This window comes from Arabidopsis lyrata (assembly GCF_000004255.2).
Source record: "Arabidopsis lyrata subsp. lyrata unplaced genomic scaffold ARALYscaffold_6, whole genome shotgun sequence".
Lineage (NCBI taxonomy): Eukaryota > Viridiplantae > Streptophyta > Magnoliopsida > Brassicales > Brassicaceae > Arabidopsis > Arabidopsis lyrata.
Genome location: NW_003302550.1, coordinates 4,991,925 through 5,007,683, shown reverse-complemented (window position 1 = coordinate 5,007,683; position 15,759 = coordinate 4,991,925). Strand labels below are relative to the sequence as shown.

Below are 15,759 nucleotides of genomic sequence, written 5' to 3'. Positions count from 1 at the left end.
TCAATATTAGAAAACTAGTTTTTCAATACATTTCTTGTTTTATGTAAAAACGACGATGTGACACGCAGTACGTTTTTTTGTCAAAATATCGTTGAAACGTGGAAAAATGGTTTATGTATGTGCAGCTTACATATGCTCTGTCTGAAAATTAAATCCGGATATTATGGAAGCAATCTTAGGCGTTTGTGTAAATTTAGAAAGATTCACAAAGGCAAAAGTCCAAGATATATCATACTCATATCAACGTGTCTCATGTTAATAGCCTTGTTCTAAAAATCCCCGCCTAGCCCCGATTACTCTCCGCTTAATCGCTAGGCCCACCCTCTCCGCCTCGATTAATGACTAATCCCCTAAAAAATCAGTAACCCGATTATTCTCCGCCTAATCCGATTATTTCCCGCCTAATCCGATTATTTCCCGCCTAATCTTACATACCCCGATTATTTTTTAGATTGCAAGTATAAAAAAAAACATTTTATTTTTGTTATTCAATCATTTGAATTGGGAGTTTGTGATGTTTTACATAACTTGTGTTCAAATTTTAATAAAAATCATAAAAATTTGTTTTTACTGTAATTTTGAAAACAATATTGAATTAATATATATTAAAAATATTAAAATAACCCTAAAATTAATCCCCGATTTTAATCCGATTTTCCGATTAATCGCTAGGCCCATGCCGAACGCCCGACTAGCGCCTAGCGATTTTTCAAACAAGGGTTAATAGTATCAAACAACAAAGTTTGCTTCGTATATATTGAATCTACTCAACATTTATTGTATTATCTGTAAACCATATTTTGGATTTTGGACTTTTCAGTGGTCTTTTGTTTGGTCTCCAAAACATTTCACATTTATGTGGACCATTTAAAGTATTTTTTTTTCTTCTTATTTGTAATGTATGGACATTAAGCAATCCAACAGTGTCGGAAGGATGAATACAAAACTGCTATATCACCGTAAATGTGGTCTCTGCTTTTTTGTACCGGTTTTTGTCTGTTTTTCTGTAGTATGATATATGACAACAATAACAGAGCAAAATGTGTGTGATTAGGATACAATGACAATGTTAATCATGACCTCGAAATCTGAATTTATTATTTCACATATGTTGAGTTTATAATAACTTCCAAATACATCTTTTTGTTGTCGCCGTTGATTGTTGATCCTCGTATCAAATTTGTAGACATCTTCAGTTTATGTCTTATAGATACATGATATCTTATATCATTATGGACAAATATCTAAAACATGTTCAAAGTTTTAAAATATTTATAAAAATAGGCAAAAATATACGCATGATAATTGGAAATGAAAATTAATATTGAGATAAAAGAATTAGGATGTTGACAAGAAAAAGGGTAACCCCAAGTATCAAATTAAAGGATCGGATCTCGGATATTATGATGTAGGCCACTAGACTGGTAAGTACAAAACGCGTATGTACCGAACCATGACCTACAAGAGTTAACCGGCGAAGCCGCTCTTAAGCGCAAGTGAGCCACGCGCACGAGTGGTGGTGATGAACTTCGTCATCTGATAAAGATTGACAGAAAATATATATATAAACTTATAAAGTGATCATGTTACAATTAAACTTCAGCAAAAATCCAAAAAAGGAGAAGAGGTATCATGTGCCATTTCTTTGAGTTATTATTATTATTATAAAAAAGAATCATAAAATAAGTTTTTAAAAAAAAAAAAAAAAGGTAAACCAACAAAAATTCACTTGCCTCCTCTATCTATCTTTCTGCAGTTGTCCATGATGATTATTAGAGAGAGACAGGAACAAGACGAAACAATCTAGAACAAGAAACCAAAACATAAACCACTATTGTTTTTGAAGGAGGTAAGAAAGAAAGATCCAGAAGAAACCCAAGATTAGAGCAAAATCAGACAGCACCAAGTAAAAACCAGTTTTTTTAGAGAGAGAAAGTAGGAAACGGGTCAGATTGTTAGAGAGAGAGAGAGAGAGAGAGGAAGCGAAAAAAGAGTCGCAGTGTTCTTTTTCCTCTGCGTGAGCAGAGACAAACAGAGATAGTGACAGTAGATTTCGAAAAATCTATTTTGGATTTGTTTTTGTTTTTGGTTTTATCGGAAAAATTTGTAGGATCCATCTTCATCTTTCTCTATCAGCTCAGATTTGTATAGATTTATGGGTTATGTGCATTGGAGCTGTGTACTGTGACTTTTATTTTTCTATAATTTTTATTTTATTTTTGGAATTAGGGTTTGGTTTAATCAGCTGTGGCTACAACGAGGAGGCATAATCTACCGACGTCGGATTCCGGTGCGTTCACCGACTGGGCGGCGACGACGACGACACCTTCCCGTGCCACCGAGGATCTATCTCTTGGTTTCAATGCTGGTCCCTCCGTCATCCACGGCGGTATAGGCTCAGCTTCCGTCGCCGCCGGCGTTCCATCATGGCATCCTGGATCTTCTGTCCGTTACGGCCTACCTTCGTCGGCGGCGGCGACGGAGATGGGCATGGTGGGTCTGCGAGACGTCTTCGTTGTTGCTCCGGCTTATCATCACCAGAACGCTGGAGTTATATCTGGATCGGAACATATGAACAGTAATGCAGCTGCGGCGGCGCTCGGTGTCGGAGTGATTCCTCTACTCACGGCGGGTCCACCGCAGCAAAACGTGGAAGACTCCGACATTAACTTCCTCGGAAACAACCGGAGATGGCAGAACAACAACAACACCCACGAAACGCAGTATCTTCACTTCAAGAGTACTAACCAGACAACGGTCGGAACGAGTTCGAACAACTCGGGGTCTGGCTCAGGCGTATCGGGAACCGCCACGTGTCAAGACTGTGGAAATCAGGCGAAGAAGGAGTGTAAGCAGAGGCGGTGCAGGACGTGCTGCAAGAGCCGTGGCTTTGATTGTTCTACTCACGTGAAGAGCACGTGGGTCTCTGCCGCTCGGCGGAGAGAGAGGCAGGTCATGCCTACCGGCGCCAATCCAACGGCTGGCTCGTCTCTGTCGACCTCCTCCGGGACGAAGAAGCCGAGGATCGTAGGGTCTCAACAACAACAACAACAAGCCACTTCTCATACTTCAACTTCTAACACGCCTCCTCAAAGTTTCGAGACCAGTTCCAGCCGACAAGGTAGTTTTACATTTTCATTAGTATATATATCCACATGATTTTATGTATATACATGCATATAACACTAATAGCCGTTATGGACCTTACGGTGATCAATCAAAGTTTGGGGTTTTTGTAATCTGAATGACAGTAACCAAAATAAAACATTATATAGTACTGATCGGGTTTGATATGGTTTTAGTTGAAGAAATTTATCAATAATTTTGTGAAATTTTGAAGTTCAGTCTTTTGTTCAGTTTGAGGTTTGGTTGGAGCTATGGAAAAATTAGATCGTTTTAACCATATAGAATTTTAGTCAGTTTAGAGTCTCTTATTTCGGTTTGGTTCAGATTAGTTTATCCGTATTAAAAACTCATATTTGTATGATAATTAACACTCTTATGTAGATTGATATGGTGAAAATGATTCATAATTATGTTTTATGTATGCAAGACGGAGGAGGGTCAAGAGAAGCATGGCCAGGGCAGGTTAGGGCTACGGCTGTGTTCAAGTGTGTTAGAGTAACGGCAGTGGAGGACGGGGATGACGAGTACGCGTACCAAGCGGTGGTGAAAATCGGTGGCCATGTCTTTAAAGGATTCTTGTACGATCAAGGGCTTGAACCCAAAGAAGGTTTTCCTAATATGTCGGATTTGCATTTAGGTGGTGCAGCTAATAACCATAACGGAGTTTCAGCCTCTGCGCCTATTCTCGACCCGCCAAATGTTGCTTATGGTGGTGGTGGTGGTGGCGGCGGTTCAGGCGGTGGGTTTTACGGTTAAACCAAATTCAAGAAAGTTTATTGTTTGAATGAAAGATTTTCTCTGATATTTTTCTCCAGTGGGGTTAGATACAAACGAAATAGTTCAACAACTCTGTTGTATGAATTGTCCACTCGGACGAACTACTTCTAAATTCTAATGCTGCAACAAACGTATCGACAGTTATTTTTTTTTACTTAATTGGTGGTGAAACACCTAACGTTTTGCTTGAAATCACGTTTTTTAAGTATAGATGTTATGTATTCCTAGGATTAAAACCCGCACGAAAATATGCGGCAACTCGAATTTAAAACCATATCTGTTTGTTAAGACTTGTTTGATAATTTTGTGGTATTAGTTTCTTGTAATAGCAAATCTAAATTGTTTCTAACAGTAGGACTAGAATTTATTCAAATAAGTTCTGTGTATGATAGTTAATTTTTATTCCTACACCATTGATATCCTAGAATAAAGTCCAATTTGCTTTAGCAAAAAAAATAAAGTCCATTTTGCTCATGCACTTATCATATTAACTCGTACAGATTTACATGTTAAAAATATAATTAGTAAACACGAAATGTTATAGCTAAATCAACGAAAATTATAGGTGTAGTCGTATAGATGTTATGGTACATAGTAAAGTAAATACGATGTTATAGCTAAATGCCTAAATCAACGAGAATTATATGTAGAAGAATTTTATTTAGTTGAAGTGTTTCACTGTTACATCAAGTGTTATTATTTCACCACTAACCGGATACATATAAGAGCAGCATTAACGGTGATATCTTAGAGATATTTTAGGATTAAAATTGATTAAAAATAATTATACTAACAAAATTAATCTAAGATTTGTATCTTAGTTAGGATGTTTTTGTTAGCTTAAGATGTTGATACGTGTCACTGTGTAACAGGTTCAAAAAACAATCAAAAAGAGAATTTTTTTCTTCTATATGTTTTAAATTTTTTTTTTTCTGTATGTCCTTAGAGCAGAATTTTTTTCTTTTGTAACAGGTTTTCAAAAAAAAGATGTTGATAAATTGTATCTCATGTATGTTTTAATTTTTTTAATTTACAACTATTATTAAATTTTCTATAATTATAAATTTTATTTTTATAATAATATTTGTTTTTCTAAGAATCACATGTTAAGAACCTACCATTAATCACACAAAAATCTTAACTCAAAAATACTATCTCTTACCTATCACTTTTACAAATATATTACTTAAATATTCCTAAGATTTATTTCTAAGATACTACTAATAATCATGCTCTAATGTACTAGACTACTAGTTATTATATTCAAATATTTGTTTAACTATGTCGGCCGATTTTGTGTTCATTTGCCAGCCCATAATATTGTATCAGTTATAGCTTTTGAATCTAAATTTGGATTTTCATATTCCCTAAATATAAATGTTATATATATCCTCCTTCATATGCATCAATTCATGATTTATCCCCATTCAATTTTTAGGTTTTAAAAGCTGTTTTTGCTATAAACTGATTCACTGAGCCTATTTGTGCACTTTCTAGTGTTACTATTCTCACTGACTTAGATTCAATTACGCAGAAGACTCTGTAATCTTGTGGCTTCCACCTTACCTAGGCACGTTGCTGTGCACTGATATATATACTGTATAGGCTTTTATGAGATTAAACATATGGATCTTTGTGTAGATCGAGAGAAAAAATATTGCTCGAAGCCTCGAACCATGTTTACATTTTGAATTTATTTGGGCGTTGGCATAGTTATATTTCGAGGAGTCAGAGTCTATCATATGACAATGAGATCTCACGTTAAATCCCTTTTACAAAAAACAACTTAGCCTAAAAGGGATTTAAGAAATATATGAACCTGAATATCGATTATGTCCAACCATAGATTTCGCCACTAAATCGTTAATATCAGAAGCATAGTTATAGTCTTGTTCGGACACAACTTATGTATTTTCATAGTTATAGCGGTTGCGGTTGCGGTTGTGGGAGTTTGCGGAAGCGGGCGGTTGCGGTTTCAAGCGTTTTTTAGCGTTTTGACCGACTGGTTTAGCGGTTGAAAACGGGTGCGTTTGCGGGAGATTTACGACTGGTTGATCAGCGGGTACGATAGCGGTTAAACCAAAATTTACCAAAATAAATTTAATATATGATTATAAAAAATTATAAACCACCAGAAACTATAGTTATGAAAAGTATAAATTTTTTAAAAATGATTAATGATTAAAAACCATAAATAATTATTCATATAAATTTTTATATTGAAAACAAAAATAATTATTTATATTAGAAAATTAAAGTTAAATAATAATTATTTTTTTAGAATTAACGTGAATATAAATCAGACATGATGATATATATTTTAATTTATTTATTTTCTTTTTTAGTTTATTTCCTTTTTTACACCAACCGCAACCGCCCGCAACCGCAAACGCTTGCGGGAAGGAGCTTTTGAAATCCAGCGATTTCGAACGGTTCGAAGCGGTGTGGAGCGGTTTCTATGATTGGTACCAACCGCTAGCAACCGCAACCGACCGCTAACAACCGCTAAGCGGGTGCTAGCGGGAAAACCAATCAAGTCCTATGTAGCACCTTGGTGCGTTCCTACCGAAGCCGACCAAATAGTCGATAGGGTTTATAAAAAAAAAAAAAAAAATTATCTAAACTACTTCGACCCTCATATGTTTATCAATTGTATTATGTAGTAGGAATAAAGCCAAAAATTAAAATAAAAAATCAATATATTCCTTCAAACACTCCACCATAAAGTAATAATAATAATAAATTCGACAGTGTCGTAGGCTTTATAGGGTTTAGGCTTTTTGAACTTTCGAACGTAGTAATATTCGCCCCCCCTCCTCGCAAGAAAATGATACCTCGCGCAGATCTCTTTATTTTATGTCTTTTGGTTACATTTGTATAATATTGATGAGCATGTTTGTCAACCAGTGGAAGATGAATCTTATAAAAACCGAACCAAATATATTTGTACGTGTAGACATATGGTTTTTCGTTGGTGGCTATTATGGTGAACAGCATCACGCATTGGCAATCATACAAATTTAAAGATCAGGAGAATTAGTATATCAGAAGGTCTATAAATATATATATATATATATATATATATATATATATATCTAATTTTAAGAAGAGGATATGTGAAACATTCAAGTTTAAGTACTGTATGTCTGTATATACTTTGTTACCAACTATTTTAACAATACTTATGACTTATGAGTTATGAGAGAGATATCATATCAAAACGACTTGTATAATTCATTCATTTATCATAGTAATGTTTTTTTTTATTATACTAATGATATAGAAGTCGTTTGCCATCCAGTAGAATGATTACACGGAAACATAGTATAATCATAACACAAAACATATATATATATATATATATATATATATATTTATTTATTTATTAAACAATAAAAAATGGTTAGCTTTCACTATAATTATGTTGGATCGAGTACTGCTAGTGAGATTTTTCTTTACTTTTATAACTAAGCAAAATCTTGATATTTTTGAAACTTCTTGATTATTTTCTTACATCTTGGTTTTTTTCCCCCAAATTTGAAGCCCTCACATTCAAATCAATTTTATTTTTGTTGATTTAAAATATTACGTGACACATTTTACTTGACAAAAAGAGAGTGGGGAATATGTTGACGAAAAACCATTTAAATAAAATTATCTGTATATCACATCTAACATAAAGAGACATACAGCGTCAGTCTGCATCAGAACCGAAAGGTTTACGAAATGATGTTTTGCCAACTGTGAAAACGTTTAACAAATGATTTTTATCCAAAAAACTATGAAACTATTTGTAGAAAGTGAGAGGCATGTGCGTAAACACCGTGAACGTGAAGGCCAAACAAAAAAAATGCAAGTTTAGGTGCATGGATTTGGTAAAGAGAGAGAGATACATTCCCCTTCGGACTAAACCAAAATTAGTAATTATAACTTTTACTTTATCTAATATAACCGAAGCAATGGTGCAATGCACATATGTTAAAAAAACAAAAGAAGGAATGGGGCACCGAAAGATTATCACTTTATATCTTATTCTTCCGGATGGATTTATGATTCCAGTTCTTACAACTACTAGTCTATCCAACAAACGTCCAACACTTCACCAAACTAGAGACCGATGACAAATAAATCTAATTGGTATCAACTATCAAAGTTTGTACATGGATCCAGATCTGTAGTTTAGTGGTTTGTAGTATTAGCTAGTATTGTCGATGTAAATTCAAACGCGCATAATGCATATTTTTGCCAAACAATAATTTGTATGCGAACCAAAGGAAACTGAAGTATATTGTACCCTATACGAATTTATACTATGTCGGTTTAAGGCAAATCTATCCATGAAAAAAATTATTTTCATTTACATCACAATGTCCTTTTTAATAACTCAATAGTACCAATTTTCTTGCATTACCGAGAAATGCATAAGGTAATTATCCATCTCAAACCACTGAAATCAAACCAATCGAGAGTAGAATTCTCAAGAACCGCATGATATATAAGAAGAAAAGTTATAAGATTATTTAGCTATTGCATCCGCAGGCACAAATAATGTTTGTGTATCGACTTCTAAATGAGGATGGTCTAAGATGTTTTCTTTGATTACTTGGGAATTAGGATCTCCTTTGTGTACGTTTGCAATCTTGGCCATTGGGTTGGCTCACCAATAGCACGCATGAACCAGTGTAGACAATGTCTTCTTGAGATAATTTGGTTTTGAGCTCGTTCACTTTGGTAATGATTCTATACATCACTAGTGCCCTTTTCTCAAGTTAGTGTATACAATGTCTTGTTTGGATAATTTGGGTTTCGATCTTGTTCTCTTTGATAGTGAGTCGATACATCAATGTCTTTTGTTCAAGTTTTAGTTTTATGTGCAAATTAGTACGATATTAATATGTAAGAAATTAAAACTGTGATATATAAAGAGGACAAATGAAGCTATATAGGGAAATAAAAGTCTAAGCAGCTACAGAATACATATGCCTTATTAGTCGCTACATCTCCGCAGCTGGCTACCACCACCGTTGTCCATCCTTTATAGCAAATTCGTTATTTCAAAACCGAAATCAAATTCAAATAAAACCAAAACCAAACTGGTCCAGCCCAAAATTCATTGAACAAGTTTGTGGTTATGGGTGTTGCAACCAAAAATTTTGAATTTTATTGATCCCAGTTCTAACAACTACTAGCATAGGTAACAAACCAACACTCCCACAATACAAAACCTCACTTGTAAATCAGAGAGAGAGAGAGAGAGGGACGGAAAGAGAACATTTAGGATGCTGAGGATGACGATGTCTGAAAAGTCATGCCACACTGGTATTTTCAAGTTCCATTTGTGCAACAGTTGTGTTAATAGCATCTATAATCTCCATCTTCTCCGCACCAATGGCTTCATCCATTGGAGTCCTCTCGTACCTACAAAAATTTCAAGTTTCTACTGGTTCAGCTTAGTTCCTCCGATAGATTTAGAAGAAAGATTGAAGAGACAGACCGATTCAAAAGACTTAGACTTGCTCCAGCTAAGATCAATCTCTTCACCACCTGTAAGTAGCTTTCCACTTAGTAAACCGGAGAAACAAAACATCTTCAAGCAAGAACATGAGTGATGGTTACCTCACCTCAACACGGCCATTCAAGCATGCCCAATGTAGAGGAGCATTGTTCTCATCGTTGAGAGGATTAATATCCTGCTCACCAAAACAAAGCCACAATAATCTCTCTTTTATTCATGTTCAATCGATAGAAGACCAGAAATTACATTGTCAAGGAATCAAAATTAGCAAGGGATTGTTGTTTTTACCACTCCTTGACTGATAAGATACTCCACTATAGTCATATGTCCATTCGCCGCGGCCATATGCAGGGCTATGAAGACAAACAAAAGATAAAAGAAACAACGTTCCCATAGTTAAACATACATTTCAAACGCCTTAATCTGAGTATCTAAATATACAAGGATAAGAGTAAGAACACCAACATATTACTCAATCCAAAAAACAGTAACCAGATGAAATGAGAGCCAAAGGTACAATTTTTCGCATCACTTACTCCAAATTTTCCTATATCTATACGAGTAATTGACTCACTAGACATTCCAAGTATCTGAGCAAGAGTTTAAGAACCTCATCTGACTGTGGCATTAAAGAAAAAGTGAAGCTACTGACTGGAAAAATTGGAACTTTAGATCGTAAGAAACCTGTTCGGCCTTGTGAATCACGAGAGTCAAGAGAGACACCATCAGAGGCCAAGGTTCTGAGATCATCAATATCATTGTATCTAGCAGCCTGTCAATTAACAAAAAAAAAAAAACAAATAAACTCAAATTTAGCTCACCCAAAAGTTGGAGACATGAATCGATTATGTAAAAGGGGATTTTAGGGATGAAGAGAAGGAGACAGACCTCAAGCAAGTCCTCAACTTTCTCTGCAACTACGTTTGTTTCTGCTCCCATTCTCCACCGGCCAATACCAATTTCAATCTGAGGGTTTCTGGTTCTACTCTGGTGTTATTTGTCCGATTCCTTTTTTTTTTTTTTTTTTTTTTTTGTGTTTGGCTCTGTTATATATTTATTTATGTAATTAAAATAAAATGGAGTATCAAATAAGGTTTTTTTTTTTTTTTTTCCTGAGTATCAAATAAGGTTTATGAATTTTAAATGTATATAAAAATGATAAAATGGTCAAATATATTCCATATTTTAGTTATTGTAACTCTTTAAACTATACTTCATATTTAAATAAAATAAATAAAAAAAACATCAAAGTTTACATTTTTTAGCACCGCATAAATATTATTTTTATTTTGGGTCGCCGCTTGATTTTCTGGTGGAGAAGTCGTAATCGTTAAATTAGGGTCTTCTCTTCTTCATCTTCTTCTACATCTCCTCGGCCGTTTCCTACGGAGGATTCCGATCGATCCCTTTTCTCTTTATTCTTTTGGTCACCGAATCGTTCTCATACCCATTTTGAACTCGCAACTCTTCTTCCTCAGATTGCTAGATTAGGGTTTTCGTCTGCTTACCGGATAGATTTCGGAGGAACAACTTTTTATTTATCTTCATTACCAAGTCTTTCGTTTTCAGATTCCCGGAATCCAAATTTTTTTTTTTTTTTTTTTTTTTTTCCCTTTCGCGCTATGACTTCCTCGATCCAGATCGTTGATGAGCAGCAAGTGGATGTTTTGTCTCTTCATCAAGATCAGGTTTTATTTTCGTTTTGCCCTTATGAATCAATTAAATTTATCCAAAATGGAAGATCAAGTTTCTGTTTTGATTTGTGATTGAGTCCCTCCATCTTTAGCTCTTGAATTCTTGATGCTGCGTTTCCCTTTCTGAATTGATGTATGTAATGTTCTGAGAAATTAGGGATTTCGTGAATGTTGGGTCTGATATCTCGTTGTTCGTGGGTTAGCTTCAATTTGGGATCTTTGCTCAGGATTTACGTCTTTTGTAGTTCGGTTGTTACCTGTGGAGTGTCTGGTGTTGAAACTGTGTCTTATGTACATGAATTTGGTTTCTTTTCCGAAACAAAACACTCTTTAGGATGATGTTGATGAATCTCTTTATAAATGATCTCCCCCTTATATAATTCATTCATGAACGAGGTTGATTCAAGATGTTTTCTGTATTTAGGATGAAAAGAAGACTCAACAAGTGTTCAATGAGCTGAGTTTCGGGAACCATGGCGGCTGTTGTGCAATTTGCTTGGATACAATACCTCTTCAAGAAACAGCTATGGTTAAAGGCTGTGAACATGCTTACTGGTACGTCTGATCGATTCTTGGTTTATTCAGAGTATATCCTTTTTCTTTTATATGAGCAATGATGCTGATTTGATGATCTGATTTTGCCTGTATATAAGTCTTTTCTATGACATTCTTATCAATATTTAGTCTGATACTGAGGAAGTTACTGTTTGTGGTTTAAGACATTTGTTTTGTTAGATCAGTTTTAGTTCTCAGCTCAGTTTTCTTAACAATCGACTTTGGCCTTGCTTTAATCTGTAGACCTTCTATTACGTTTTTCTGTTTCTTTCGTTTGATCAGAATATGTTTGATTAGAAATGAAATAGGACAGATACTGATATTTCTCTTTCCATTTTTAAGAGGAATGATTCATTTCTATCTATATATAGTGTGACGTGCATACTCCGCTGGGCAAGTTACAAAGAGAAACCTACCTGCCCACAATGTAAGCTTCCATTTGATTTTCTCAATGTCCACCGCGCTCTCGACGGAAGGTAAAATTTCCATCCTTATTTACATTTGGCTCCATTTTAAACTCCAATTACTTGGCTGTGCCTTTCTTGCTTTTACATCATTTTCTGTACTTCTTCGTTTCCAACTAATTTTTTCTGTTATATATCATTGCAGCGTTGAAGATTTCATGTTCGAGGAGAGTGTATGCCTCCTCCTGAGGGCATCATGGTTCCAGCCACTGGAAGCAGTGGAGCGGGTTTCAGACAATGACAATTTCAATTATGATTTCGATATTCCACCTGAGTATGAGGATGAGGACGACGATGACCTTGACGAGTTTTATATGCAAGGTTCAAGTCTTCGTTTAGGAAACCGGAGGTGGGGTGACAATGGATTCGTCAGGGCAGGCCGCCAAGAAGCAAGGCCGGTCCAACATAAGAACCGAGGTGGACAGGCTTCTGGCTCTGAACCCACTTCTTCATCCTCACGTGAGCCAAAAGATAAGACTAGCAGTGCCATAACAGGAAGGCGTGCAAAGAGGGCAATGAAGCGTGAAGCTGCAAACAAAGCTGCGGAAGCAGTAGCAGCTGCAAAGCACGAGGCCCATTTGGTTAGGTTGGGAAGGAAGTGACTGTGGTTGTATCTCTGTAGTTACATTCAACCCACCCCAACCCCAAATGGCCAAATCCATTGACTTCGATACTTGAGAATCTGTACATCAGTAGAATCTAATAATGTTAGAACCACAAAACTTGCTGAATCTTTGTCGTTAAGATGCTTTGCTAGATTTGATTTATTTAGTCTGCAACTTTCTTGATCATTTGCTTGATGAGTGAGAGATACTGTGGCTTATGATGTGAGAAGTGATCATATGGAATGAAGATTAAGTGGTTATGGTAATGATGATGATGATGAGTGGGTTTTGGTGGGGTCTGCTATTGACTTTGGCCAATTTTTGGGCGGTGTAGACTGCAATGCCAAGCAAAATCAAAGCTAAAAAACATAACTTCTTAATTTATTGATCAGAAAAATAGACATCTCAATCCCTTACCTACCCCATTAAGACCATGGAATCATTAGTCTAGGTCAACTTTGTTGACCAATATAAACGTTTATCGTCGTTAGTGTCTAAATTGGCTTGATGTTGTTTGATGAAAATGCTCCATTGGAAATGTGTGGTTAGATATTTTCATCATCTCAGTCTTCATAATCATCATCTTTGTCATCATAATGTTCTTTTTATCTATATTTTTGTTCCATTGGTTCTTATGCTCAACCACCCTATTCCTCTTCCATTCAATGCTCCTGAATTCCCTCAAAGCTAAAGCTACTCTTGCTTCACTAACACTTCTCTTTCTCTCTTGACTTCCCTTTGAGGTCATGCTACTGTTCAGCTTCAAACTCATTTTAAACGTTAAACCATCTACGCTTTATCGTGGTTCTCTCTTTCTTTGATCATCTGTCTCTGTTTATTTCCCCTATGGAATCTCTGAAACAAGCTTCTTCTGGGTTCTGCTACCACCAAGGCTTCTCAGGTGTTCTCCAAGTGTTTGTTCACAACGCAAGAAACATCCACAACATCTGCATCTACGATAACCAAGACGTCTACGCCAAATTCTCTCTCACGTACAATCCTGACGACACCATCTCCACTAGAATCATCCACAGAGCAGGCAAAAACCCTGAATTCAACCAGAAGCTTATGATCGATGTGACTCAGATCGATGCCCATGCTGCAGTTCTCAAATGTGAGATCTGGATGATGAGCAGAGCCAGACATTACATGGAAGATCAGCTTCTTGGTTTCGCTCTTGTCCCAATTTCAGACATCATAGGTCAAGACAGTGTAACTCAAGACTACAGTCTTTCCTCCACCGATCTCTTCCATTCCCCTGCTGGTACCGTGAAGCTCACGCTTTCCATTGTTAACCCTTCCTCTACTTCTTCATCTAATCCCAAGATTAACACCACGTCGATTTCTTCCGAGGTCGTGTTGCTTGACCCACAAGTCTCTGAAACAGTAGATTACACGAGGATCGAGTTCCCTGACATCAATGTTGTTAACGAGAACAAACAGATGGTTACAGAGTACTTCAATGAATCCGGAACCGCTTCTTTTCTCTGTCTAGGCTCAACACATGGACCAGAAACGGACATATCAATGGTGTGCTCGGAAGAAAAAGAGCTTTATGGGAATGGAAGCTTCATGGCTTCTTCTTCAACAACAACAAGCTTAAGCGACGACAAGAACACAGCAGATTCAAACGAGAAAGAGAATCGAGAGATCACAGAAGTATCAAGAAGAAGAAACAAAGAAGTAGAAGAAGAAGAGGAAGAGAAAAAGATGAATGAAGAAACAACAATGCAGAAACAGATAGCAGAGATGTATATGAGAAGTATGCAACAGTTCACTGAGTCTTTGGCAAAAATGAAGCTTCCCATGGATCTTCATAATAAACCACACGAGGAAGATCACAGTAACAACAACAACACTGCAACTCCAATTCAAAATCAGAATAATAATAATAGTAATGGAATGGAGAAGAAAAAAGAAGGGTCTCGTGTGTTTTACGGTAGCAGAGCATTCTTTTAATGGAATCAACAACAACATTGCAAATAAGTTGTTTAACATTTTAGCTTCTTCTATGTTTGATTCACATAATCTTCCTACAACCAATTTTTTTAGAGAAATTGTTAAAAATACCCCTTTTTCAATACCCCTTTTCAAAAATGCCCCCTTTGAGAGTCCATTTTTAAGTTTGCCCTCTTTTAATTTTTAATGACCATTTTACCCTTATTTGAAACAAAATTAGGTCCACAAAATATAAAATATTTTTTGGCGGGAAAAGTGATCCCGCAATTTTCCCGCCAAAACACTTGTAAAAACCTTTAAAAAACCTTGTAAAATTTTCCCATAAAAATTTTCCCGCCAAAAAATTTTCCCGCCAAAAAAATTTTTTTGCGGGAAAAGTGATTCCGCAATTTTTTTTGCGAAATTTTTTTGGCGGGAAAATTTTTGGCGGGAAAAATTTACAAGGTATTTTAAAGGTTTTTTACAAGGTATTTACAAGTGTTTTGTAAGGTTTTATAATGTATTTTAAAAGGTTTTACAAGGTACTTTTAAGGTTTTATAAGGTATTTATAACTTGTAAAACCTTATAAAAAACTTGTAAAACCTTATAACTTGTAAAAACCTTATAAAAAAGCTTGTAAAATCTTATAATATCTTATAAATACCTTGTAAATACGTTGTAAAACCTTTTAAAATACATTGTAAAACCTTATAAATACCTTGTAAAAAACCTGTAAAACACCTTGTAAATTTTTGGCGGGAAAAATTTTCCCGCCAAAAATTTAACGCCAAAAAAATTGCGGAATTACTTTTCCCGCAAAAAAAATTTTTTGGCGGGAAAATTTTTTGGCGGGAAAAAATTTTACGGGAAAATTTTACAAGGTATTTTAAAGGTTTTACAAATTTTTACAAGTGTTTTGGCGGGAAAAATTGGGGGATCACTTTTCCCGCCAAAAAAATATTTTGTATTTTGTGGACCTAATTTTGTTATATTTCCTTATATATTTATAATATCTTTTATTAAAAGAAGGGTAATTTAGTCATTTTGTACATAAAAGGGGTATTTTTAAAAATGGACATCCAAA

General features: G+C 35.5%; 4 protein-coding genes across 4 annotated transcripts; 3 read left to right on the top strand and 1 right to left on the bottom strand.

The window, feature by feature from the left end:
* The first annotated feature begins 1,643 nt into the window (after positions 1-1,643).
* On the top strand, positions 1,644-4,059 carry LOC9307593 (protein LATERAL ROOT PRIMORDIUM 1). The gene is made up of 2 exons (XM_021020151.1): positions 1,644-3,121; positions 3,554-4,059. Exons 1-2 carry the CDS (start codon positions 2,485-2,487, stop codon positions 3,880-3,882), a joined length of 966 nt encoding a protein of 321 aa, XP_020875810.1. The 5' UTR covers positions 1,644-2,484; the 3' UTR covers positions 3,883-4,059.
* Positions 4,060-8,948: 4,889 nt separating this feature from the next.
* LOC9309632 (ankyrin repeat domain-containing protein 54) lies at positions 8,949-10,510 on the bottom strand. The gene is made up of 6 exons (XM_002871476.2): positions 10,307-10,510; positions 10,103-10,190; positions 9,707-9,771; positions 9,525-9,593; positions 9,398-9,447; positions 8,949-9,321 (listed from the first exon to the last, which is right to left on the bottom strand). The coding sequence occupies exons 1-6, from the start codon at positions 10,355-10,357 to the stop codon at positions 9,210-9,212; spliced, it is 435 nt and encodes a 144-aa protein (XP_002871522.1). The 5' UTR covers positions 10,358-10,510; the 3' UTR covers positions 8,949-9,209.
* A 95-nt stretch (positions 10,511-10,605) lies between these two features.
* On the top strand, positions 10,606-13,002 carry LOC9309631 (E3 ubiquitin-protein ligase RNF13). Its single transcript, XM_021022456.1, has 4 exons — positions 10,606-11,106; positions 11,537-11,667; positions 12,039-12,143; positions 12,277-13,002. Exons 1-4 carry the CDS (start codon positions 11,041-11,043, stop codon positions 12,731-12,733), a joined length of 759 nt encoding a protein of 252 aa, XP_020878115.1. The 5' UTR covers positions 10,606-11,040; the 3' UTR covers positions 12,734-13,002.
* Positions 13,003-13,095: 93 nt separating this feature from the next.
* LOC9309630 (vacuolar protein sorting-associated protein 13-like protein) lies at positions 13,096-14,775 on the top strand. Its single transcript, XM_021022455.1, has one exon. It carries the CDS (start codon positions 13,583-13,585, stop codon positions 14,693-14,695), a length of 1,113 nt encoding a protein of 370 aa, XP_020878114.1. The 5' UTR covers positions 13,096-13,582; the 3' UTR covers positions 14,696-14,775.
* The last annotated feature ends 984 nt before the right edge of the window (positions 14,776-15,759 follow it).

Coding starts and splice junctions, on each gene's coding strand:
- LOC9309631 (XM_021022456.1), top strand. CDS start 11,041: ATGACTTCCTCGATCCAGATCGTTGATGAGCAGCAAGTGGATGTTTTG. Junction 11,107..11,536: donor TGTCTCTTCATCAAGATCAG/GTTTTATTTTCG, acceptor TTCTGTATTTAG/GATGAAAAGAAGACTCAACA. Junction 11,668..12,038: donor GGCTGTGAACATGCTTACTG/GTACGTCTGATC, acceptor ATCTATATATAG/TGTGACGTGCATACTCCGCT.
- LOC9307593 (XM_021020151.1), top strand. CDS start 2,485: ATGGGCATGGTGGGTCTGCGAGACGTCTTCGTTGTTGCTCCGGCTTAT. Junction 3,122..3,553: donor GACCAGTTCCAGCCGACAAG/GTAGTTTTACAT, acceptor TATGTATGCAAG/ACGGAGGAGGGTCAAGAGAA.
- LOC9309632 (XM_002871476.2), bottom strand. CDS start 10,357: ATGGGAGCAGAAACAAACGTAGTTGCAGAGAAAGTTGAGGACTTGCTT. Junction 9,448..9,524: donor GCTTGAATGGCCGTGTTGAG/GTGAGGTAACCA, acceptor AGCTACTTACAG/GTGGTGAAGAGATTGATCTT. Junction 9,322..9,397: donor AGTCTAAGTCTTTTGAATCG/GTCTGTCTCTTC, acceptor AAATTTTTGTAG/GTACGAGAGGACTCCAATGG.
- LOC9309630 (XM_021022455.1), top strand. CDS start 13,583: ATGGAATCTCTGAAACAAGCTTCTTCTGGGTTCTGCTACCACCAAGGC.